Below are 26446 nucleotides of genomic sequence, written 5' to 3'. Positions count from 1 at the left end.
ATATTGGATACACAACCAATAAAGGCCTATGTGAATGCTCTAGTTAAAAAAAAAAAAAAAAAAAAAAAAACAAGTAACAAACAAACAAAAAACCCACTACACTAAACCATCAAAGCTGAAAATAATTTTTCTAAGGTTGTTGAGCACCTTGTTTTCTTATTATAATCATAGGAAGTTGCCCCCTATAACTATAATAAGAGAGTTTAGTATGACCAGGTAAGTCATTTCAATTTTTTAACATAAATTTTAGGTGTTATATGTGAGTAACAATTCCATTTTACTTGTTTACTAAGAGGAGAAATATCACCCTGATCATAATTCTCAGAAAGATTTATGTGAACAGTTCAGATATATTCACCATGATACCATTGTGTCAGGCCTGACCAAAGCAGTTGCATACCTTAACATTTCATTTTCACATACTGAATGGTCATGGGTAAAAGAAATTCAAGAGAAAGGAAACCAAATACTTTATTTTTAAGGGTATATCTTATTTTGAGTAGAGCTATTGTTATTATTATCATTCCAAAAAAAATCACAGTGAATATTTTTCCTTATGTTCCCTCATATTTTAGCTTCTACACCATTTTTTGCAACTTATGTTCGAGCTATCAGTTACTTATTACAATTTTTAGCAATCAGATTCTCTCTTACTCTTCTTTCCACACACACACACACACACCCCATACAACTGATACCACATCATGATATAATTGACATATCACATTTAATTTTTATTTTGTTTTAAAATAATATGAAAGTGGTAATTTTGAATAGCCATGTCAATGCTATTGACTTGTCAACCTCGTTATTCTTTGCTTCAGTGATTTCTTTCCAGATATTGATTACTTTGTAAGGAGATCATGTCTGATGTCTTTAGGATTTTCCCTTTAATTCTGACCTTTATATTGCTTCAAATATCAAATACACCTAATTAGTGTTTGTATTATTCATTGTTCAGTGCCCTAGCTACATATTATACAAAATACTGAAAATGTTGTTAAAATTTATTCCATACACACTTCATTCCCGTGATAAGTAGTTTGTGAATTATTATATGTTATACTACATTTGTCACTATATAGATAGACAGGTATAGATATAGTTATAGATATAGATATAGATAGATATTCTGATGTTAAAATGCCTCAGACAGAGGGCTTTGCCTCAGCATCAGCGGGAGCCATCTTGGATCTGGGAATCCACTGAAATTAGTCTGCACAGGTGAGAGTGTGCACTACAGAAGCTAACAGTTTCTGGGACAGGCTGGAGCCACAGAGCTTCTGAGGCAGCCCACTTTTCGGGCTCCAGACATCTGGTCACCTTCGCGGCTAGAGGATAGGTGTCTGCCCAGCCTGGGAGGGCTTTGCCTCAGCATTGGCTGGATATATCTTGGTTCTGAGACTCTGCTGAAAGTAGTCTGCACAGGTGAGAGTGTGGACTACAGAAACTAACAGCTTCTGTGACAGGCCAAAGCAACACAGCTTCTGGGACAGGTCCGGTTTTGGGCCTTCATCTTCGGCCAGGAGGGAGGTGCAACCCCAGATATCTGTGCACCTTCCCTGTAAGAGGAGAGCTTGCCTGCAGAGAGTGCTCTGACCACTGAAATTCAGAGGAGAGGTCTAGTCTCTCAGGTCTGCTGATAGAGGCTAACAGATTCACGAGAGGAACAATCCCTAGCCAGAGACAACTATAACAACTAACTCCAGAGATTACCAGATGGCGAAATGTAAACGTAAGAATCTTACAAACAGATACCAAGACCACTTACCATCATCAGAACCCAGCACTCCCATTTTGCCTAGTCCAGGGCACCCCAACACACCGGAAAAGCTAGACCCGGATTTAAAAGCATATCTCATAATGATGGTAGAGGGCATCAAGAAGGACTTTAATAACTCACTTAAAGAAATACAAAAGAACACTGCCAAACATGTAGAAGTCCTTAAAGAGGAAGCACAAAAATCCCTTACAGAATTGCAGGAAAACATGACCAAACAGATAATGGAATTGAATAAAACCATCCAAGACCTAAAAAGGGAAGTAGACACAATAAAGAAAACCCAAAGACAGGCAACGCTGGAGATAGAAACACTAGGATAGAAATCTGGAAACATAGATAGGAGCATCAGCAACAGAATACAAGAGATGGAACAGAGAATCTCGGGTGCAGAAGATTCCATAGAGAACATTGGCACAATAATCAAAGAAAATTGAAAATGCAAAAAGATCCTAACTCAAAACATCCAGGAAATCCAGGACACAATGGGAAGACCAAACCTACAGATAATAGGAGTAGATGAGAATGAAGATTTTCAACTCAAAGGACCAGCAAATATCTTCAACAAAATTATAGAAAAAAACTTCCCAAACCTAAAGAAAGAGATGCCCATGAACATACAAGAAGCCTACAGAACTCCAAATAGACTGGACCAGAAAAGGAATTCCTCTTGACACATAATAATCAGAAAAACGAATGCACTAAATAAAGATAGAATATTAAAAGCAGTAAGGGGAAAAGGTCAAGTAACATATAACAACAAGCCTATCAGAATTACACCAGATTTTTCACAAGAGACTATGAAAGCCAGAAGAGCCTGGACAGATGTTATACAGACACAAAGAGAACACAAATGTCAGCCGAGACTACTATACCCAGCCAAAGTTTCTTTTTCTTTTTATTTTATTGCGTATTTTCCTCAATTACATTTCCAATGCTATCCCAAAAGTCCCCCATACCCTTCCCCCCACTCCCCTGCCCACCAATTCCCACTTTTTGGCCCTGGCGTTCCCCTGTACTGGGGCATATAAAGTTTGCGTGTCAAATGAGCCTCTCTTTCCAGTGATGGTCGACTAGGACATCTTTTGATATATATGCAGCTAGAGTCAAGAGCTCCAGGGTACTGGTCAGTTCATAATGTTGTTGCACCTACAGGGTTGCAGATCTCTTTAGCTCCTCGGTTGCTTTCTCTAGCTCCTCCATTAGGGGCCCTGTGATCCATCCAATAGCTGACTGTGAGCATCCACTTATGTGTTTGCTAGGCCCCGGCCTAGTCTCACAAGAGACAGCTATATCAGGGTCCTTTCAGCAAACGCTTGCTAGTGTATGCAATCCAGCCAAACTTTCAATTACCTTAGAGGGAGTAACGAAAGAATTCCATGACAGAACCAAGTTCACACTTTATCTTTCCAGGAATCCTGCCCTTCAAAGGATAATAACAGAAAAAAAAAAAAATACAAGGACTGAAACAATGTCCTAGAAAAAGCAAGAAGGTAATCCCTCAGCAACCCTAAAAGAAGACAGCCACAAGAACAGAATGCCAACTCTAACAACAAAAATAATAGGAAGTAACAAATACTTTTCCTTAATATCTTATAAAATCAATGGACTCAACTCCCAAATAAAAAGACATAGACTAACAGACTGGCTACACAAACAGGACCCAAAATTTTGCTGCTTGCAGTAAACTCATCTCAAGGAAAAAGATAGACACTACCTAAGAATGAAAGGCTGGAAAACAATTTTCCAAGCAAATGGTATGAAGAAACAAGCTGGAGTAGCCATTCTAATATCTAATAATATCGACTTCCAACCCAAAGTCATCAGAAAAGACAAGGAGGGGCACTTCATACACATCAAAGCTAAAATCTTCCAAGAGGAACTCTCAATTCTGAATATCTATGCTCCAAATACAAGCACCGCCACATTCAATAAAGAAACTTTAGTAAAGCTCAAAGCATATATTGCACCTCACACAATAATAGCGGGAGACTTCAACACAACACTTTCATCAATGGACAGATCATGGAAACACAAACTAAACAGGGACACAGTGAAACTAACAGAAGTTATGAAACAAATGGACTTAACAGATAGCTACAGAACATTTTATCCTAAAACAAAAGGATATACCTTCTTCTCAGCACCTCACGGGACCTTCTCCAAAATTGACCATATAATTGGTCAAAAAACAGGCCTCAACAGATACAAAAATATTGAAATTGTCCCATGCATCCTATCAGACCACCATGGACTAAGGCTGATCTTCAATAACGACATAAATAATGGAAAGCCAACATTCACATGGAAACTGAACAACACTCTTCCTAATGATACCTTGGTCAAGGAAGGAATAAAGAAAGAAATTAAGGACTTTTTGGAGTTTAATAAAAATGAAGCCACAACATACCCAAATTTATGGGACACAATGAAAACATTTCTAAGAGGAAAACTCATAGCTCTGAGTGCCTCCAAAAAAGAAACTAGAGAGAGCACACATTAGTACCTTGACACCACACATAAAATCTCTAGAATAAAAGGAAGCAAATTCACCCAAGAGGAGCAGACTGCAGGAAATAATCAAACTCAGGGGCAAAATCAACTAAGTGGAAACAAGAAGAACTATTCAAAGAATCAAACAAACAAGGAGCTGGTTCTTTGAGAAAATCAACAGGATAGATAAACCCATAGCCAGACTCACTAGAGGGCACAGGGAGAGCATCCTAATTAACAAAATCAGAAACGAAAAGGGAGACATAACAACAGATCTCGAAGAAATCCAAAACACCATCAGATCCTTCTACAAAAGGCTATACTCAACAAAACTGGAGAGCCTGGATGAAATGGACAAGTTTTTAGACAGATACCAGGTACCAAAGTTAAATGAACATCAGGTTAATGATCTAAACAGTCCTATATCCCCTAAAGAAATAGAAGCAGTCATTAATAGTCTCCCAGCCAAAAAAAACCCCAGGACCAGTTGGATTTAGTGCAGAATTCTATCAGACCTTCAAAGAAGATCTAATCCCAGTTCTTCACAAATTATTCCACAAAATAGAAACAGAAGGTACTCTACCCAACTCATTCTATGAAGCCACAATTACTCTGATACCTAAACCACAAAAAGACCCAACAAAGATAGAGAACTTCAGCCCAATTTCCCTTATGAATATTGATGGAAAAATCCTCAATAAAGTTCTCCTTAACCGAATCCAAGAACACATCAAAACAATCATCCATCCTGACCAAGTAGATTTCATTCCAGGGATGGTTTAATATACAGAAATCCATCAACGTAATCCAGTATATAAATAAATTCAAAGACAAAAATCACATGATCATCTCCTTAGATACTGAGAAAGCATTTGACAAAATCCAACACCCATTCATGTTAAAAGTCTTGGAAAGATCAGGAATTCAAGGTCCATACCTAAACATGATAAAAGCAATCTACAGCAAACCAGTAGCCAACATCAAAGTAAATGGTGAGAAGCTTGAAGCAATCCCACTAATATCAGGGACTAGACAAGGCTGCCCACATTCTCCCTACCTATTCAACATCGTACTTGAAGTTCTAGCCAGAGCAATTCCACAACAAAAGGAGATCAAGGGGATACAAATTGGAAAGGAAGAAGACAAAATATCACTTTTTGCAGATGAAATGATAGTATATATAAGTGACCCTAAAAATTCCACCAGAGAACTCCTAAGCCTGATAAACAGCTTCAGTGAAGTAGCTGGATATAAAATTAACTCAAACAATTCAATGGGATTTCTGTACAAAAATAATAAACAGGCTAAGAAAGAAATTAGGGAAACAACACCCTTCTCAATAGTCACAAATAATATAAAATACCTTGGCCTTACTCTAACTAAGGAAGTGAAAGATCTGTATGATAAGAACTTCAAGTCTCTGAAGAAAGAAATTAAAGAAGATCTCAGAATATGGAAAGATCTCCCATGCTCATGGATTGGCAGGAACAACATTGTAAAAATGGCTATCTTGCCAAAAGCAATCTAGAGATTCAATGCAATCCGCATCAAAATTCCAACTCAATTATTCAACAAATTAGAAAGGGCAATTGGCAGATTCATGCAGAATAACAACAACAACAAAAAAATCTAGGATAGCAAAAACTCTTCTCAAGGATAAAAGAACCTCTGGTGGAATGACCATGCCTGACCTAAAGCTGTACTACAGAGCAATTGTGATAAAAACTGCATGGTACTGGTATAGTGATAGGCAAGTAGACCAATGGAATAGAATTGAAGACCCAGAGATGAACCCACACACCTATGATCACTTGATCTTTGACAAGGGAGCTAAAACCATCCAGTGAAAGAAAGACAGCATTTTCAACAAATGGTGCTGGCACAACTGTCAGTTATCATGTAGAAGAGTGTGAATTGATCCATTCCTGTCTCCTTGTACTAAAGTCAAATCTAAGTGGATTAAGGAACTCTACATAAAACCAGAGACACTGAATCTTACAGAGGAGAAAGTAGGGAAAAGCCTCAAAGATATGGGTACAGGGGAAAAATTCCTGAATAGAACAGCAATAGCTTGTGCTGTAAGATCGAGAATGGACACATGGGACCTCATAAAGTTGCAAGGTTTCTGCAAGGCAAAAGACACCGTCAATGAGACAAAAAGACCACCAACAGATTGGGAAAGGATCTTTACCTATCCTAAATCAGATAGGGGACTAATATCCAATATATATAAAGAACTCAAGAAGTTGGACTCCAGGAAATCAAATAACCCCATTAAAAAATGGGGCTCAGAGCTGAACAAAGATTCTCACCTGAGGAATAACGAATGTCAGAGAAGAGCCTGAAAAAATAAATGTTCAACATCCTTAATCATCAGGGAAATGCAAATCAAACAACCCTGAGATTCCATCTCACACCAATCAGAATGGCTAAGATCAAAAATTCAGGTGACAGCAGATGCTGGCAAGGATGTGGAGAAGGAGGAACTCTCCTCCATTGTTGGTGGGATTGCAAACTTGTACAACCACTCTGGAAATCAGTCTGGCGGTTCCTCAGAAAATTGGACATAATACTACCAGAGGATCCCCCAATACCTCTCCTGGGCATATATCCAGAAGATGTTCCAACCGGTAAGAAGGACACATGCTCCACTATGTTCATAGCAGCCTTATTTATAATAACCAGAAGGTGGAAAGAACCCAGACGTCCCTCAGCAGAGGAATGGATACAGAAAATGTGGTACATTTACACAATGGAGTACTACTCAGCTATTAAAAAGAATGAATTTATGAAATTCCTAGGCAAATGGATAGACCTGGAGGGCATCATCTTGAGTGAGGTAACCCAATCACAAAGGAACTCACACAATACATACTCACTGATAAGTGAATATTTGCCCAGAAACTTAGGATACCCAAGATATAAGATTCAATTTGCTAAACACATGAAACTCACGAAGAATGAAGACCAAAGTGTGGACACTTTGCCCCTTCTTAGAATTGGGAACAAAACACCCATGGAAGGAGTTACAAAGTTTGGAGTTGTGACGAAATGTGGACCATCTAGAGACTGCCATATCCGGGGATCCATCCCATAATCAGCTTCCAAACGCTGACACCATTGGATACACTAGCAAGATTTTGCTGAAAGGACCCAGATATAGCTGTCTCTTTTGAGACTATTTCGGGGCCTAGCAAACACAGAAGTGGATGTTCACCGTCAGCTATTGGATGGATCACAGGGCTCCCAATGGAGGTGCCAGAGAAAATATCCAAGGAGCTAAAAGGATCTGCAGTCCTATAGGTGGAACAGCAATATGAACTAACCATATCCCCCTGGAGCTCGTGTCTCTAGCTGCATATGAATCAGAAGATGGCCTAGTAGGCCATCAATAGAATGAGAGGCCCACTGGTCCTGCAAAATTTATATGCCTCAGTACAGGGGAACGACAGGGCCAGGAAATGGGAGTGGGTGGATGGGGGAGTGGGTGGGGGAGCGTGTAGGGGACTTTTGGGATAGCATTGGAGATGTAAATGAAATAAATACCCATTAAAAAATGCCTCAGACATATAAATGACTACCTAGCGCTAAAGACAGTAAATGTTACCCATGTGTTAGTAAGACTGTTACATGAGTAACTTCCTTGAAATAACAGTGCCTCAAAGGAAGTTAAAGCGGCCTTAGTGGGTGATTTGAAGCTGTAGGTCTTGATGGTGGTAGCTTATTAATAATTAAGTGTAGTATTATTTATAGTTGTATTCCTTACTTAACTGAATAGCACCCTTTGTACCAGTTCTAGAGAATGAAAATTAAATAAGTCATGTTTACATTAATTACATGTCTGCAATGACTCAATGTGTCCTTTCTTGAAACATTACAAGTTATATCTAGTTTATGCTGTGTTTTGGGATCATCATTACAAGTATCTCATATGAACAAAAAGAAATGAAAGAAAAATCTATTATGATAATGACTTAATTGCAAACAATACAAATTCCCTGAAGAGAGAACACCATAGCATGGAATGTCATCTGTTTTTATATGTTTTATCAAGGAAGAATGAATAAGAGCCAGTTACTTTAGGAAACTTTACCTTTGTATTTGAAAAAAAAAAAAAAAACACCAAATATGACTTTGAGAAAATGAAAATCTCAGAAATACCAATTCCCTTTCAGCAATGTGAAGCCTGAAGCTTTTCTGGGACTTCTAAGGACATGTAGAAGCATAAAGAGCCTTAGACTTGTATCACTGAATCACATGAGAAGAATTTTATTTGAAGATATTAACAATCATCTTCATAGAAGTGTCTAAATTCTTTAACTGTGTGGCAAAATACAAATTATGTCACACTTATTCTTTCTAAGGCTGTGGAAGAAAGAAAAGTATCATTGTTAGCTTCCAAATGGGAGGAGAGCCCTTGGTCTGGAGAAGATCATATGCCTCAGTACAAGGGAATGCCAGGGCCAGGAAGCAGGAGTGAGTGGGTTGGGAAGCAGGGTGAGGGAGGGTATAGGGGGCTTTGGGGATAGCATTTGAAATGTAAATGAAGAAAATATCTAATAAAAAAAGACAAATCGAGTCAGAAAAATTGAATGGAGTTGTGTCACAGTAGGGGATGGGAATTGGGTGTAGCCCAAGATTGACCAAGAAAGCAAGAGGCTCACAGGACCCAACAGGGATGACATTAGTAAAAATACCCAAGGTAGGGGAGAGAGAACCTGTAGAGACCATATCCAATGGATAAATATGGTCCCTGGTTGAGGGATGGGGCCACCCACTGATCTCAAAAATATCAACACAGAATTGTTCCTGTCTAAAGGAAATGCAGGAAAAAAGAGTTGAACAGAGACTGAAGGAAAGGCCATCCAAAGACTGCCCCACCTAGGGATGCATCCCATCTGCTGACACCAAACCCAGACACTATTGCTGATGCCAAGAAGTGCTTGCTGACAGGAACCTCTTATGGCTGTCCCCTGAGAGGCCTGCCAGAACCTTACCAATACAGTTACAGATGCATGCAACCAACCATCAGACTGAACACTAAGACCCAAGAGGAGTTAGAGGAAAGACTGAAGTAGGGGTTTACAACCCTGTAGGAAGAACAATAATATCAACCAACCAGACCCCGCAGAGCTCCCAGGCACTAAACCACCAACCAAAGAGTATACATGGTGTTTCCATGGCTCCAGATACATATGTAGCAGAGAACTGCTTTATCTGGCATCAATGGGAGTGGAGGCCCTTGGACCTGTGAAGGCTCGATGACCTGGTGTAGGGGAATGCCAAGGCCAGGAAGGAGGATAAGGTGGCTGGATGGAAGAACACCCTCATAGAAGCAGGGGGAGGGGGAATAGGAAAGGGAGTTTGCAGAGGGGAAACCGGGAAGGGGGATAATGTTTGACATGTAAATAAATTAAATAACTAATAAAAAAACCAATCTACCCCCAAAGACAAGTTGCTGTCCTCACTGAATATTAAACCCACAAATGATGGTCTATATTTTCTTGGATTATTTTTAATTCAGGAACTAAAAGCAATCTCCAGTCACAAGATATCTACCTTAAATAGTCAAATATGGGGTCTACAATTTCAAGCCAATGACAGTATCTTTAGTCAACTACTGAATTTCCAGATTACTTCTACAGCAATTTCGTTCTTATCAGAGAGGTAACACATTTAATACCAAATAGTTGTTAATCACTTCGTGTAAGTTGTTGAGAGGCATCTGGGAATCCTGAGAAAAAGGAACAAATATAGGCAAATCAAGTAACCTGTGAAGAGAGAGAGATGAATATGGAAGAAGGTAGAAGGCAATGTACTAGAATCTTCGGAAGCTGTTACAGTAGAATCTTACACTGTTGCTTGGCATCCGTAGGAAACCACTAGGATTCTGAAGAATTTAAAACAATGAGTATGTCTGTGTGCATAAACAAACACAAAAGCATGTATGTGCATGTTTGTGAAAACGTAGTTCAATGAAAGAAAAACAAATAAAAAAGAAAGAAAATATGTGCCTGGGTATGTGTGGTGGAGGAGAAAGTTTTCTTGTAGGAAAACTGGAGAGCATAGACAGAGGCAGAGAGAGGGGGAAGGAAGAGGAGAGAGGTGAGACAAGGGAGCCAGCTGCTGCAGTCCTGAGGCCTAGGGTACAAAGGTAATCAAAACAGCTGGGTTAGATAAGGAAGAGCCTCTGGGGGAATGGCAGCCCAGTCCCAGGCCTAGAGACTTAAGGGTAGGAGGCTGGGTTTGAGAGCCACACCTTGTAAGAGGAAGTGACTGAGGGATACTGGGAGAAGATGGCAGCCAGGCCCACTTTGATATGTTAAATAGGTTCATCTGCAGTTGTGCCTGGTTTGCAGTTTAGCAATAGTGAGTTCTAAAAGCTTGCCACACACAGTGTCATGGTATTATGACAAATTTCCAATTTTTTTTTTTTGAGGTTGTTATCTAACTCTTTAAAACTACTCATTTTCTTCTTTTGAGATTATAATAAAATTTCTTGATTCCAGTACTTCTCTCCAAAACCTCCAAACCTTCCTTCTTGGCTGCTTTCATATCAATGGCCTTAAGTTTTATTACTGAATATTTCTTTTCTTGATATGATTATATGTATCTCCTTCAAATATGTGCCTATCACTTCTTGAGTTCATTTGGTTTTGGTCAAAGAGGTTTTTTGTTTGTTTCTATTGATAACAGACCTATGTATGTGTTGATCAGGTTTGGCTTATTTACTTGATCAAATAAATCATTTTGCTCTTCATTCATGAACGTTATCTTCATGTTGGTATTAATGACAACCAAAGAATCCTACAATGAGTCAGTGAGTAATTATTCGATAAATCACATTAGTCTAGGAGCTTTGTATAAATTGTTTTATATACTATGCATTATATATTTTTCATTATACTCTTTAAGTTTTCATTCTTAAAAATACAATAAGAAAAATTAGCAAAATTTCATTAGTACTGTAACTTATTATTCCACTTAATCTTCCATCTATCCATTGTTAACACCTTTATGGTATACATATTTTCTGTTAGAAATAAAATATGAATGAATTATGTTTTAGTCACATCAACACTGTGATTAAGCTCCTGTTTTAATTTTATAAATATGGAAACAGTAACTGGGGAAATAGCTCAGTGGGTAAGTTATACAAGCATGCTAACCTGAGTTCATATTCCCAGAACCCATGTCTTACAGAAGCATGACTATGTGACCCCACTGTTTCTATACCAAGATTAGAGGGAGAGAGAATCATAGAACAGCTAGCATAGTAAATGCAGTTGCTAATGAATAGAGACCCGGTCTCCAACATGATGTAACAAGCACAGACCAACACCTAAGTTTGTCTCCTGACTGCTATATGCCAAGGCACACATGTACCTATCACACATACAGAGAGAAGGAGAGAGAGAGAGAGAGAGAGAGAGAGAGAGAGAGAGAGAGAGAGAGAGAGAGAGAGAGAGAAAGAATGTGGAACAGTTACACGTATAGTTAATAGTTATTAGTAGAATATACCTCTTTCTCCCATACAAAAGGTTTCTGGTATGCACTAGTTCTTCTTTAGTAGTAGAATAATTTAATGGCTCATACACTTCCTATAGATGTCTAGATTAGGGTGAATTTTGAGAAGGAATATTGGTGCCTAAGATAAGATTTATTAAATAAAAAGAAAATTGACCATAGCATCTGGGCAACCAAGTCATCCAAAATGACAGATAGATTTCTGGGAAATATTTAGTCAGCATGCACCTTCCTTAAATAGGAGTCCCTTTATTCCTAGTTGATAGTTTGACCCTGAGAGTTTCTGTTAAGGAATTGCAGTAATAATATTAAAGTGATGTTTTCTTAAAAATTCTATGAAAATAATTTCTTCAAAAATGTCTTCATTCCCTGTTCACCAGAAACCACTTTCTCTGTGCCATAAGTGGTAGACTCAGTTGCAAAGACTTAATTCTTTGGCTTAAACCAGGAGCATTTGGACAGTTTACCTCCCTGGAGGCAATGATACTATTGTACAAAAAGAGTCAAATTGCTGCTTCTCTAGGCTTTTAATACATGTGATTGCTTCCTTTTTAATCCCCCCCCAGTTATTTTAATTTGATGAGTTCCTTTTTAAAAAGCATAATTTATTGAGATGGGTAAACCTAAGACTGAGATAGAAACTCAGATGACAATTCAGTCCTTCAGTACAGTGGATAATATGGATAGTTTGTACCCACAAATGGGTCAAACATATTGCAACCAATGTTCCATCAAGTCATGCCAAGTCCATCCTCTCATGGGTTTAGGCTACAAAAGGAAAGGCTATGAGGTTGCCCGTTCCTTGGCATGGGGTATACCTCTTAGTGAAATGAAAGACACTTTGCAGACAAAAAGCTGGCATGAAACATACCTTTGATTTCACCAGCAAGCATGCCATATGTCACAAAATTCTACTGCTTCCTCCTGTTATTTCATCTGAATGCCTCTTTCCTGCACATGGCTTTTGGGTACAGTTAAGTAAATAAAATGGATATTACATTTAATTGATGGAAGGACTTTAAATTCATGTGAGTTTAAATAGGTTGGATGATAAAGAAATAGTACAACCAGTTTCCTTTGTGGTATGATGCATGTAGTAAAAATAGCATCCGGTGAGAAATAAGGACACCTGTCCTCTGCCATGTTCTAATACCATCTTGCTATGTGACCTTTGGCAAATATCTGAACCTCTGTATTTTCTTTTGAACATGGGAGTAAAAATAAATTATTATGTCAGAGAGATGTCAGGCATTTAATGTATAATACTATATGTGATTGTAGATAGTGTGAAAAAAGACTAGCATTCCTTGGAAACAATAGTTTTAATATATAGAAGTCTGAACACATACATCTATATGGATATGATATAAATATGAAAAGGAATGTGAAAATAAGAAAGTGAAATAAGAAAAATTTCCCTTAAAACTTATAATTGACATTTTAATAAAAATGAAATATGACTTTAATGTACAGAATGGATAAATAAAATCATTGAAAAATAATTCATAATCACAAAACAAATAAGGTAATCTTGTGTGTTTCCATTCAATGTTTTATTTTTTCAAGAAATAATCTCCTCTGTATGTTAATGGATACTGTTTTTCACTGTGACACTTTAGCAGACATTGATTGTAGAAAATTAGGTAAATAGAAAGTCATTCCTCTCTTTGCATGAAATTAGTATTAGTAACTTTAATTCTTGCTTTCTATTCTGAGTTTCCACTTGATATTATATTCTGTTATCCTCCCACAACATTAAAACACTTTCTGCTGTGATAAAGTACCATGACCAAAGCAACTTATGAAGCAGAGCATTTAATTTGGGGTTTGTGGTTTTAGAACCCTAAAGCACATGATGGCTACCAAAAGCATGGAGGAAACAACAGCTGAGAGCTCACATTTGATCTGTAAGTTGTAGGCAGAAACACACACACACACACACACACACACACTGCAAATGACCCAAGTCTTTTGAAACATGAAAGGCCACTCCCAATGACACACCTTCTCTAACAAGGCCATTCCTCTAGTAATCCTTCCCAAATAATTGCGCAAACTGGGACCCAAGTGTCCGTTCACATATATGAGCCCATGGGGGTCAGTCTTATTCAAATCGCCACAATAAATTCAATAAATTTTGAAACAATCTCAATATAAACAGCAAAAATAGCCTAACTATATTTAAATATCTCAAACATTGCAATTAACAAAAAAGGATTCAAAATGATGATTAGTATGTAATCAATGGAAAAATGACAAAATGAACATGTTTTGCAGAAGAATGTAAAAACTATTATAAGAAGTAGCTGAAACTTCTGACTAAAAGGCAAGTAATTGCAATAAAGAATTCACCAAATAGGTTCAAAAATCATTGAAGATGGTGAAAGAAATAGTCAGTCAAATGCACATATAGATATATAGAAATTATCTAATCTAGAAAGAAGAAAAATAAATCAAAGAAAACTAAACAGAGTCCCATTAGCTCAGGCAAAATGTAAACTGCATAATACAGATTAATATATACTTAAAATGAATAGCAGAAGTCAAAACAGAAAGGGAAAGAAAAAAACAGTTTTAAAGGATTATACCAATCAAGAAAAAGGACTTTATTTACTGATATGCATTACAACATAAACAAACCATAAGTGTATTGTGAAAGAAGCCAGTTATGAAAGATCACAATTAGGTCTCGAGAAGCAGCTCTTATGCTAAAGTACTTGTAATAAAGCTTAAAGAACTGAGTTCAAGTCCTAAAGCATGAATAAACACTAGTGATCAGAGGTAGCTCTGGTCGTGCAAGCCTTTAAGCTCAGCACTCAGGAGGCAGAGGCAGATGGGTCTCTTTAAGTTCAAGGCCAGCCTGGTCTACAAAGAGTTCCAGGACAGCCATGGCTACATGATAAACCCTGTCTTGAAAATAAAAATAAAAAAAAATAGTAATCAGGGGCTAGGGATATAATTAATTATGGGTAAAAGGAAAATGCTAATAGATTATTGTTAGAGATTTTGTTAGTTTAGTAAATTAGTAATTGTAGATTCTTCTCCAATAAGTATGGCTACAGAGTCGTTAGCTAGGCCTCCCATACCTAGTAGAGTACACCTCTTACAGAGCTCCCCATGAAGGAACCTTACAAAGATGAAAACTACAGTTCTGTCTGTAGGGTGTCTTCATTGTGTAACTGTTGTTAAAAATAATGTAGCAAATTTCTTTCTTTTAGTCTGACATAGAACAGAAGTCTATATCAAACTGATGATTCATTGACAGTGCTTTGTTCTCTGACATGTGCATATGTGCAAGTGCACTCATGTACATGCATATGCAAGCATAAATATAAGCACATGCAACTGCCACATATTATATGGCACTGTTTATAGGGAGTACTCAAATTAAACCAACCCATAGAAGCAGGCAGTTCTAGCCTTCATTTAATTGGGCATGTAGTCTAAGTGCAAAATTTTGTAAGCTAGAGGTGGTATGGTAGACTTACACCTGATAACCTTACATAACCTGGATTTTTTTGTCTTTCTGATTTTGTTCACATCATCATCAGGTTTAGAGTGTTCCTTTATGATTACTGTTATGCCATTTTGTTCCAAAAGTTTAATATCATTGTTTCATTAGTAAGGCCAAAAACCTTTCACCTTTAAGAGTTTGCAGAAGATAATTGCTCACCTTTTAAGCCGAAGATGAAAATCTTGCTAGAATTTCATCTAGTGTCTTCCTTTGAAACTCCCAAAACTCTGTTACCCTAGCCAGCAATGAGAATAAGAATACTCTAGAGTTGAACTAGTCAGAGTTGAACTCTGACTTTACTAGCTGTATCTTCTTGAAAACCTTTGTTAAAAATTCTATGCTTTTGTTTCTTCACCTGTAAAAATGAGGAAAATGTTCTCATTATGAAATATTTGCGGATTAAATGTGATTATGGATGTTAATTTAAAAAAAACTGTCTACTTTTCAGACTTTTATTTTGAAAAACTAATGATTTACTAGTTATTAGTATTGACTGTTTACAAAATTATACCATATTAACAAGTACATGCAATAATATATAAGAAACCAGACAATATGAACAGATACTAGAGTGTTTTACCTTGTCCTTTTTAAAGAAAATGACTAATTTACCATTTTTGTGTTAGATATGAAATAGAGGCAGACTACTTTATCCTAAAGCTTTACCTAAAGGTTAGACTGGAAGACTATTTTATGGAGATTTTCCCAATAATAACTACCAGCTATGACTTAGTTGTCATTTGCCCACAACAGTAAACTCCTTAGTATAAGTCCCAGAGATCAGAATTAACCTCTGTATCCACCTCTGCAATCAAATCACTAAAGGGTCTATATTTTGGAGCATATGTTATGTTAATTTGATTAGATCTTTTACAGTCTAATGTTTAGCATAATTGCAAATGAGATTCTAGTAGCAAGCAGTGAACATGTGACTGCTTCCAATTGTTACACATGAAATTTGAGAGGGTTACTAATAAAGTGCCAATTTTGCTAAACTAATGCTGAAGATTGACAGCGATAAGTGTGTGTTGATTAATACTTGTTATTCGTAAACTATGGACGGAAATGGTATCTCCAATTACATAACACCACGTTTAAAACCTATTACTTTTGAAGATACTATATTAAGTTTGATGCTACATTTTGGATAAGTATGTTAATGCTAAAATTACTATGAAATTTACAAAACCCCAATGGATTTCATTGTAAGAAAATGAATTGAATATGATTGTTTACTTGGGGAAGCAAGCAGCTATTGTTTTTCTCCAAAGAGTAAAAAGAAGCTTTTATATATTGAGTTACCTTCAATTTTCTTGAAGATTGCTCTGCCTATTAAGTGGTTAGATCATCTGCATAATCCAACACAGAGGATGTAAGAAAGTAATAAGAAGCAGATAATTTGGAATTACTTTAGGGCATTGTTAAAGTTTCAAAAGATGTGAGGAGATAGAGATAGATGTCACTGCAACTCAAAGATGAATTATTACTTGCAAATTACTAAGAAATAGAAATGTGCAAGTTATTTACACAATTACTGAAAAAGTTCTTCCTTAGTGATATTTTGGGAACTCATTTTTCCTTCCCTCTAACACTGCATTATGAACTAGAAATTTTTCAAAATCATAATATAGTGTCAATTCATAGATATTTTATTCAAAATTCTGGTGTGTGTGTGTGTGTGTGTGTGTAAATTCAAGGTCAAGACTATCTTAACTACAATGGAGAACACTAAATTGTATTAAGTCTTCTGTTTCTGAAATAGTTGTTATAGAATTTCTTTGTGGAGCCCTTTCTATCTCCTTTCTTTCCTTTCTCCACATTTCTTATATGAAGCATATTAATCCAAATAGTGGAAGTTTTAACAAAAGCAAACAGAAAATAAATAAAATACACACAGCAATAAAGAACAAGAATATCTGGCAAGAGATGCAATATCACTATTTAGTTGTAAAATTGCAGACTGGATTTTTCTCCTTCAAAATGATCTAAAGAACTAGCCTGGCAAAGCGCCGTGACAATATCTATTGCAGCTGTTTCAACAAATGACTCAGATCATATTTGAAGAAGTTTTCCAGGTGTTACTGAACATTCTTCTATTGTTAAGATTTTTAAAAATTCTAATGTAATAATTAACTGGATACATATGAAGTAATATAGTAAGTAGAATTCATATCAAATCTGGAATTTCAAAACCCAAATGCTGATGTACCTACCACAAAAACATTTTTGTTCAGAATACATCACCTTCAAGGTAAAATGATCATACTATATCCTAAAACCTGGGTAATTATTTCCTTTTTATTTGCTAAAACAAGTTGGTGTGTCCATTAAATGGGAAAAACTGGCAAATACAATGACAAAATCAAATTAATTTGGTCACTTTCTGTATTTCTTTTGGCCATCACCACATAGAAAATGGTCATTTTTATGATAGAGTTCGGCTAAAACGCCATTCACTTTGTGAATAACTGAATATAGTCAATTAAGCAGCCACTTAGCAATCATATTTTAACAAATTGCTTTTGGAAAGGTTCTTGCTTTTATCAAGTTTGACCTATTTTTTTCAAAAGTAACTATATCTACTCATTGCTCATGTTTTCCTCCTCTCCTGCTTACCACCCCCCCAAAAAAGAAAAACAAAACATAAAGTTAAAATGGCAAAGAATTGACTGTGAAAGTTAGCTGCAGCAAATATTCAGGACGGAAGGTTATACTATTTGTTGCATAGCCTGAGTAAAGGTTAATGTCTTTTGTTGTGTAGGAAAAGTTCCCAGTAGATAAACGTACAAAAACTACAAAGAGCTCAAAGAGGAAACAGAATTAGAATGTGTGCAGAAAGTAAAGTATTATCAACAAGCAAATACAAACTAAAATATGGCACTCATAATTTACTCATTTAAACAGACATTTAAAACAATATGCAAAGTTGGCCAGGGTACAATGAAAGAAATGTCTCACACGTTGCTAATGACTGTGTATATTATAATTTTCCAAGCAACAATAATATTCAAGACTTTTGGCTCATTGATTCATAATCTTGGAATCTATCCTAACAAAACAATAAAGATAATAAAAGATGTTTATGGTGTCTTCATAATGTTCCAGGCTATGCAACAAATAGCATGACCTTCCGTCCTGAATATTTGCTGCAGCTAACTTTCACAGCGAATTATTTGCCATTTTAACTTTATGTTTTGTTTTTCAGGGTTTTTTTTGGGGGGGGACGTTGGTAAGCAGGAGAGGAGATATAATACTCATAAATTAGGGGCGGATGTAAATATCCAACAATAAGAGAATGCACAAGCAAGTTGTGGTACATCCACTTTGCAGTGATATTTAAAGTTATTATCATAGAAATTGTATAAAAAATGTGTCACAAGGGAAGGGAGAAACATGAAACTTAAGAAACTAAATCAGAATGATGGTAGTCATCTTTCTAGATAGTAAAATGATGAGTTTTCCTCCAGTTCTTTAAAGACTGGGTGACAATGTTACTGTTATAGACAGCTTCCACAACTCTTTCCCATTTCACTTTTTTTTTTAAGAAAAAGAAAATTAGAGAAGAAAATCAGTCAGAATTTCACAATCTAAATTTGTCAAGCTAAAATAATCTAGGAGGATTTTATTGCGAAACAAGTATTGCTACATTTGCAGCGTTCACCCTTTAAGTGCCGTGCTATGAAAGGCTTGCTAACCTTAATCTGCATTCTATGTATCTTTTACTTGTTTTCTCAATTAGAGTGTGACTTCTTTGTTAAGGCTTCAACTCATAAACAGGTACTATGGGTCGAATGAGATGATATTCATCATGAATAAATTAGGAACAAGTGTCCATCTTGAGAGGCCAATGTATACAAAAGCATATATAAAATTAACATTAAACAGACTGAGCAGAATATATTTATGTATCTATGAACATATCTGTATACATGAATATACATATATATGAACATATATGTATATACATGTATATACATATATGAATGTAAACAATGTGAAAAGAGGCTATCCATTTCAAAAGAGCTAGGAGGGTTTATGAGAATGTTGGGTGGGAGGGAGAAAAGGGAAGGGGAAAATGATGTAATGGTATATCAAAAATTTAAAAAAATAATTTAAAATAAATGAGATTTAGAAACAAAATAAAATAGAGAGGAGGGAAAGTGATTATTAATTCATATATATGCACAAGGATTCATGGATTCAAAAGCAGTATTTTTGTTTTATTCCAATATCCTATAGCATATTGGAATGTATATTATCCATTTGGGGAGAGGAAAGAAACAGAAAAGAAATGAGAGAGCATGATTAACAATGCAAACATAGAATTGATTATACTTGATTATACTTCTTCTTTTATGTCTAATCAACCTCAGCTTTTCTTTCATTTGAAAGCCAATAGGGATTTTTAGAACTAGAAGAGATCTCTGAGATAACTCAGTCTCTTCACTTTATATTTAGAGAAACTAGCCTCTCAGAGAGAGTGTGCTGTTTACTGAGCATCGCAGCCAGTTGTTCCATTGAAAGCAAATACAGACTAGTGATTGGAATTTAGCATTTCTTCCTCATGTCTAAAGAAGACTGACATAGCATTGGACTTAATCAAAAAAAAAGAGCAGTGAAGTAATTAATATTTACTATCTTTTGTCCATGACAGTTTTGCAACAATGCCTTTTTGAAATTACTGTGCTTTCAAAGTTTGTTGCATTTCAAATCTTGTTAGTATTTTTCCAAATGTTAAATTCAGAGCTTGTAAATTTTTCATAAAGTCATTTTTGTCAATCATATTTGAGATATAATTTTTGAGCTTTGATAAGTATCACAATTACATATTTTCAAACCCCAGCCCACACAATTGTGTGAATCAATCTTATTTTCAAAAAACAAAACAAATGAAAGACAAACAAATAGAAAAAAAAACTAGACTGTTTTTCTCATATCTCCTGGATTAACTGACAAAATTTAGGACAAAAATGTTATGATATTCCAGTCAAAGAGCTTTTAGTGGTATTCTACTTTAAAGAAAGAAAAACAAACAAACAAACATTGAATAGGTGTGCCATTCCTTATTCCTAGCTGATTTGTAGGTGGGAATTGCTGTGACTTGAACTTTGAAAATGACTCATATAACAGCTATATAAAATCTGTCTTTCTGCATTACTTTCTGTCTCTTTCTCATTTCATATATGTACTATCTCATTGTATGTTTCAAATAGACACATTGAAATAAAATTATAGCATGATAAATTATAGTTGCCATAATATAACATTAGACACTAGAAATGAAGTATTTTTAGTTTTTAATTTCATGTATTATATTTGAATGTCATTATGATATATATAAATTCCTAATCAATGGATGATTAATAGAAAGCATTGTCTAAGTTCTTTTTGTCTGTAAGTCCTTGATAGTTTTCTACAATCAGTGATATTATGTGGAAAATAGTGGTCCACCTCAAAATTGTTAAAGTCCCATTCTATAATGAACAGCAACAAAAAATTTTATATGAGAGTTTATGTTGGTAGGCATCAATTTAAATAAATTTTATTGATATGGAGTTTTTGCTGTGTGTCTGTGTGTGTGTGTGTGTGTGTGTGTGTGTGTGTGTATGGATGTGTGTGTGTGTGTGAAAAATCTCTCTTCCTTTAAAAAAAGTCTTTGTGCGGTAAAGTTTCTAGGGCTCATCTATTGATCAGTGGTTTGCTATGTACCATTATTCAAAGGTATAAAACAACAAATACAACAGAAAATGCCTATTGATATAAGGCAGACAATCAAATAATAAACCTTTATAATGCCATTTGTTGATGAATTTTTTGAAAGGACAGAAGAGGAGAATGAGTAGTCTCATGAGAGGTCGTTTTTTTATGGAAGGTTACCCTGAGGTGGGAAAGGATTTAGTGGTTTCAGAAACAGAACATTAGTACATGAACTACAGTACATGAACAGAAGGAAAAGAAAAGTAGATGAGTTGGAAATTTTTAAGCTAAGGCCCTTGTAAGTTTCTGTAGGCTTTTTTCTTTTATTTTAGAGTATGGCACACCATTACTGCTTCAGAAAATAGGAGAACATGAAAAATCATCTTAGTAAATGTTCTATTGCTCTGAAGATACACTGTGACCATAGCAACTTTTATAAAAGAAAACATTTAACTGGGGCTGGCTCATACTTTCAGAGGTTTAGTTCATCATTGTCATGGTGGGAACATGGCAGTGTGCAAGCAGACATGATGATCAAGAAGAATCTGAGAGCTCTACATTCAGATCTGCAGGTAGAGCTAGAGACACTGAGACTAGCTTAGGCCTTTGAAACACCAAAACCCATCCCCAGTGACACACTTCCTTAAACAAGGCCACACCCACTCCAAAAAGGCCACACCTTCTAATAGTGCCATGAACTGGTGACCAAACAATCAAGTCTATAATCCTATAGACGGCCATTTTTAATTTTTTTCTTTTCTTTTCTTTTCTTTTTTTTGGGGGGTGGTAGTGGGGGAGTAGAAACAGGGTTTCTCTGTATAGCCCGGGCTGTCCTGGAACTCACTCTCTAGACCAGGCTGGCCTCAAACTTTGAAATCCACCTGCTTCTGCCTCCCAACTGCTGGGATTAAAGGTGTGTGCAGCCACTTCCCGGATGGCCATTTTTTTTCAAACCATCATATTTATATATTAAAACTTATACTCTGACTACAGTGATGATAAATTGCTGTCAGGCTGCAATGGTGTAAACAGGATACCCATTAGGAGAAAAGTCACAGTACTTGGAAATCCTTTGATCCAAAGTAGTATTGAAGAAGTGGATAAATATGTTTGGATTCTATTTTTTTTTCAAAGATGCCACAAATGTACTAACCAATGGAATGCATGTAAGATGTGAAAGATGATAGGAAGCAAGGATGGCTTTAACTTTTTGGGTATCCTCAGCAGCCAGTTAGATACTCAAACTTGTAATGCAGGAGAAAGATCTATGCTGGTACTAAAAGTGAAAAAAAATACAACTGACTAGACAATGCATTAGAAAATTATAGAGAGAATAGATTCATAAAATGACCTTATAATCAAGCACTGCTGAATGAACAGCATATATAGGCATGCAGCAACAATTAATGAAATAGAGACCATGAATTTGAAAGGGAATAAGGCTTTTATGGGAAGACATGAAGGGAGGAAAGGGAAAGGAGATAGGATGTAATTATATTCATCTCAAAGCATAAAATAAGTAATAAAAACACCATATCTGTCTTTTCTTTCAAGATGCTCATTTCTGATATTAACCCAAAGAAACCTTGGAAAATTCCTAGAATGTTTGGAGTATTTATGTATTTGGATAATAAACAGTTTCTAATACGTGTTTGACTAGATGAGTACTATATAGTACTGCAACTATGAAGTTTGAAGGTTCAGGGTTTACTGCCCTGAACCTTAACATTAGGTTTAATAAGTCTTCAAAATATAATGCTTTGTTCATATAATAAAGTAGAAAGAACTATTTAGCATCAGCCAACCATGAACATTACTGAAGGATTTTTGGTTTCTATATGCTTACCATTAATCCAATAGAGATTCTAAGCTCTACGCTACTATATATGGTATAGGACGCATAGTTTATATGTCAGTAGGTTTCATTGAAAATATATATGATAGATTCCTGGAGTTCAGGAGAAGTAATATTACTCTTTCTGGTGCTAAGGCAAGAGGCTAATAAATTTGAGATGAGTTGGGGCTTCATAGTAAGGCCTTTCCTCAAACATGTCTATGGAGGCCAAGCATGGCAGCTCACATCAGAAATCTTAGTACTTGAGAGCCTAGGACACAGAGTCAGTACAAATGAAGTCAACCTAGTGAGTTGCAGGCCATATTGAAATACAAAGTGAAACCCTGTCTGAAACTACAAATAAACAAACTGGGTAAAGTGCTGAAAAAAAAAAATGAAGGAATCAATACTTGATTTCAAACTATATATTTAAGCATTATAGAAAAGAAACAGGTTGCAGACTTATTGCAGCACAAAAATGATGGAAAGATAAATGTAAAGAAATTAGCTTGAAAACAACAACAACAAAAACAAGACTTTTAATGTTCCAGAAGACTTTGACATCTTAAATGGCACTTGTTCTCAAACAGTCTGTGATAAATAGGGCAGCTAATGTCTTTACTAGCCCTAAGAGCTTCAGCAGCTCCTAGCTCAGCATTGGGGGGAAAGGGGAGATTCAGTGATTTATCATGAAGCTCTATATTGCTGCTTACAAACCCAATTTAGATCCTACTGTTCCTATACCAGTATAGTCACTAGAGATGTTGTTTACATCCTCTCAGTACTATGACAAACAAAAATTTACCACCACCTAAGTCATTAAAAATGTTCTGCAGGCCGGAGACTCAAAAGCCACAAGATAAATACAAGAAGTCCAGTCCCCTCCAGCACACTTTATTTCATGAGCTTTGGTAGCTGTCTCTTCACATTCAGAGCCCTTCGCATCCTCAGAGTCCCAGTCTTAAATGTAATATTAAACCAGAGGCAAGGAACGATTCTTTGTGAATGTATTTTTCTTACTAGATTCATTTCAAGTGTGAGCTGGCTATGCTAGGTTAATATTTATACTCCTGGCCACTTCCAAATCCCATAATGTTTTCTAATCTAACCACAGTCTTTAACATTAAAAACACACTCTCATACCAAAGAAATAGTGCCCTTTGTATGCATTCCAATGCAAATACTTTTGTAAGCTATCCTTCTTTTAATTTGAGCTTTTTCTGATGCTACAACCTCTAGCTTCATCCTAAATGCTTGAGAATATATGCATGTAGAGTACAGTGTTATTATTGCCTCTGGCTAGCTTCATGTCATCCACTTTGTCTTTTGCTTCACTCCTTTGATAGTATTAGCAGGCCAATTGTGAATCTGCCAGATGTGTTTCCTTGCAAAAGGACAAATCTAAAAAGGCTCATGTTTTTCACTCTCTTCCAGGACTGTTTTCATTAAAGAACTTCCTTATCCTTTTTTCATGAAACTCAGCTTGCTTAATCAGAGATGGAGCAAACAGACTGCAAACCTTATCAGCCTCTGTCCAAAGTCAAGCATGAAATGGATCTAGCTTATACCAGTTCTTCTGATGAGAGTGAAGATGGGAGAAAACCAAGACAGTCATTCAACTCCAGGGAAACTCTGCATGAGTATAACCAAGAGCTGAGGAGGAATTACAATAGCCAGAGTAGAAAGAGGAAAGATGTGGAGAAATCTACTCAAGGTAGGTTTTTATTCAATTTCTATAACTAATATTACTTTTCATTAATGAATATTTATATACATAAACCTATGTATCAAAAACAAATTTGCCAGTGCTAACTGGTTAATAATTCCTACTGCTTACATATGCTCAGTTAATCTGTTCCACATGTGCACCCAGCTGAGGTTGTAGGTTCCATGTGCTTTTTACGGATTATGCATGAATTTGGATGCAACAATCCTCTTATCTGAGCTTTCAGAATTTGTCTAATCCTACAAATAGCCATTTACAGATTAAAGGATTAAATAATTTATAGTAAGACGTAAAGTAAACAGCTAAGTGCTTTTTAAGCCATGGCCCATATGGGACAGAAGTCTCAAAGAAATACTCAGCTGCGAAAACGTGACACAGGCTAGTAGAGACTACCCAAAAGGGGGTTAGGATGTCTGTGTAAAGAATGTGGAAAGGCTTTACAGCATAGCTTACAAGGTAATGAAGACTGTTGACAGTTTCTTAAAGAAACACACAGATGTATTTGTAATCTATTTTTTGGCTACTGAAGTCTCTCATTTATGGAAGGCATAATGGTTTCTAACAAATTTAGGGAGATAGAAGTACAATTTCTATTTTTTCAGGTAATGAAATAGAAAAATATATTGACATTATCATAGATTATTTGTTAGGGATAAGTCATAGTGACATTTTAACACAATATTATTCATCTGGGACAGTGATCTTCAGATTGTATACCCCTGACTCAGTAGTATCAGCATTAACTGAGAATTCACTAAAAATTCAAACTCTCACAACCCATCTTAGAAAACCTGGGTTTAGAACTTGTCTATCAATTTACAGTTTTAAAAGGCCCACTGGAGATTTCTGATGCCTGAATGATTCCTCCAAAGTCTTTTGTTCAAATGAATTCATTGGTCACACTTGTTTGGGGAAATTTCCAAATTACATTTTAATTCAGCTTTAACCTCACACATAAATTACAGTTTTAAACATTCAATTATCTGATGGACATTTCCAAATTGATACTATATCAGTTACTCTAAATTCTGTATAACTAAAAGGAAGGGAATCATTCTAACACCCTCAATTATAAGCCTGTTTACATTGTTAGACACTGGCTCCTTCATGCTGGCCCTCTTTCAGTGAGCCACCAAAATTTCTCTGTGTAACACATTGCTTCATCCAGCAAAGTTGAACTCTATATCTGAAATGTACTCTTAGTGTATCTCACTGAGATTTTATAAAAAAGGAAATCTAATTAATCTGCTTGTATTTCCTTTCATTCCCCTTTACCCTTTTACTGTGCTGTTGCCTACTTCCTGAGAGCAAAAAGAAAAATATCGGGGGGAGGTAGAATAGATGCAAAAGATAGAGCTGGGTGTCTTATGTATATGGAATAAACACTCTACCACCCAGCTATATCTCCAGATACAAACTCTTGGACTCTGGGAATGCCCATCCTCACTGTCTCTCTTTATCTCTGTTCAACTATTATTCACATATTAACTTAAAAGCATCCTTTACTCTCAACTCTCACTGTGACTCTATCACCAAACTTTTGCTTTGTGAAGATGATTGATCTCTTCTTCCATAAAGCATAAGTATATTTAATTTACATGACTCACTTTTGCTGTAGATCTTCTTTCCATAATCTATACCTAATGAGGATGAGGATCATGGTTTCTTCCCTGCTCTCTGTTTTTCTGTAAAATGTACATATATGTTCTATGACTTCCCTATTTGATAGTATATGTAATAGTATATCTATTAGAAGTTGTTTGTTAAATATTACTACGTCAGATGCATTATTACAAATTAAACTTATTACATTATAAACTATTATTACAGTTCTACATTTACAAAAGTCTAAATTTAGTCAATAGTTCAATATAT

The 26446-nt window shown here is 35.9% G+C and overlaps 1 protein-coding gene across 2 annotated transcripts in view; it reads left to right on the top strand.

Annotated features, from left to right (window-relative positions):
* Positions 1-26446, top strand: part of Tenm1 (teneurin transmembrane protein 1) — an 889421-nt gene that overhangs the window by 232788 nt on the left and 630187 nt on the right. For both annotated transcript variants that reach the window (XM_029473263.2, XM_029473264.2), the window contains one exon: positions 24280-24559. In XM_029473263.2, coding sequence (XP_029329123.1) covers positions 24343-24559 — 217 coding nt within the window. In that variant the 5' untranslated portion in view covers positions 24280-24342. The remainder of the gene's footprint in view (positions 1-24279; positions 24560-26446) is intronic.

The sequence above is a fragment of the Mus caroli genome, unplaced genomic scaffold (genome assembly GCF_978045245.1).
Source record: "Mus caroli unplaced genomic scaffold, Mus_caroli_1 scaffold_5, whole genome shotgun sequence".
Taxonomy (NCBI): domain Eukaryota; kingdom Metazoa; phylum Chordata; class Mammalia; order Rodentia; family Muridae; genus Mus; species Mus caroli.
Note: the sequence above shows the minus strand (reverse complement) of the source record. Positions and strands in the feature narration are given on the sequence as shown.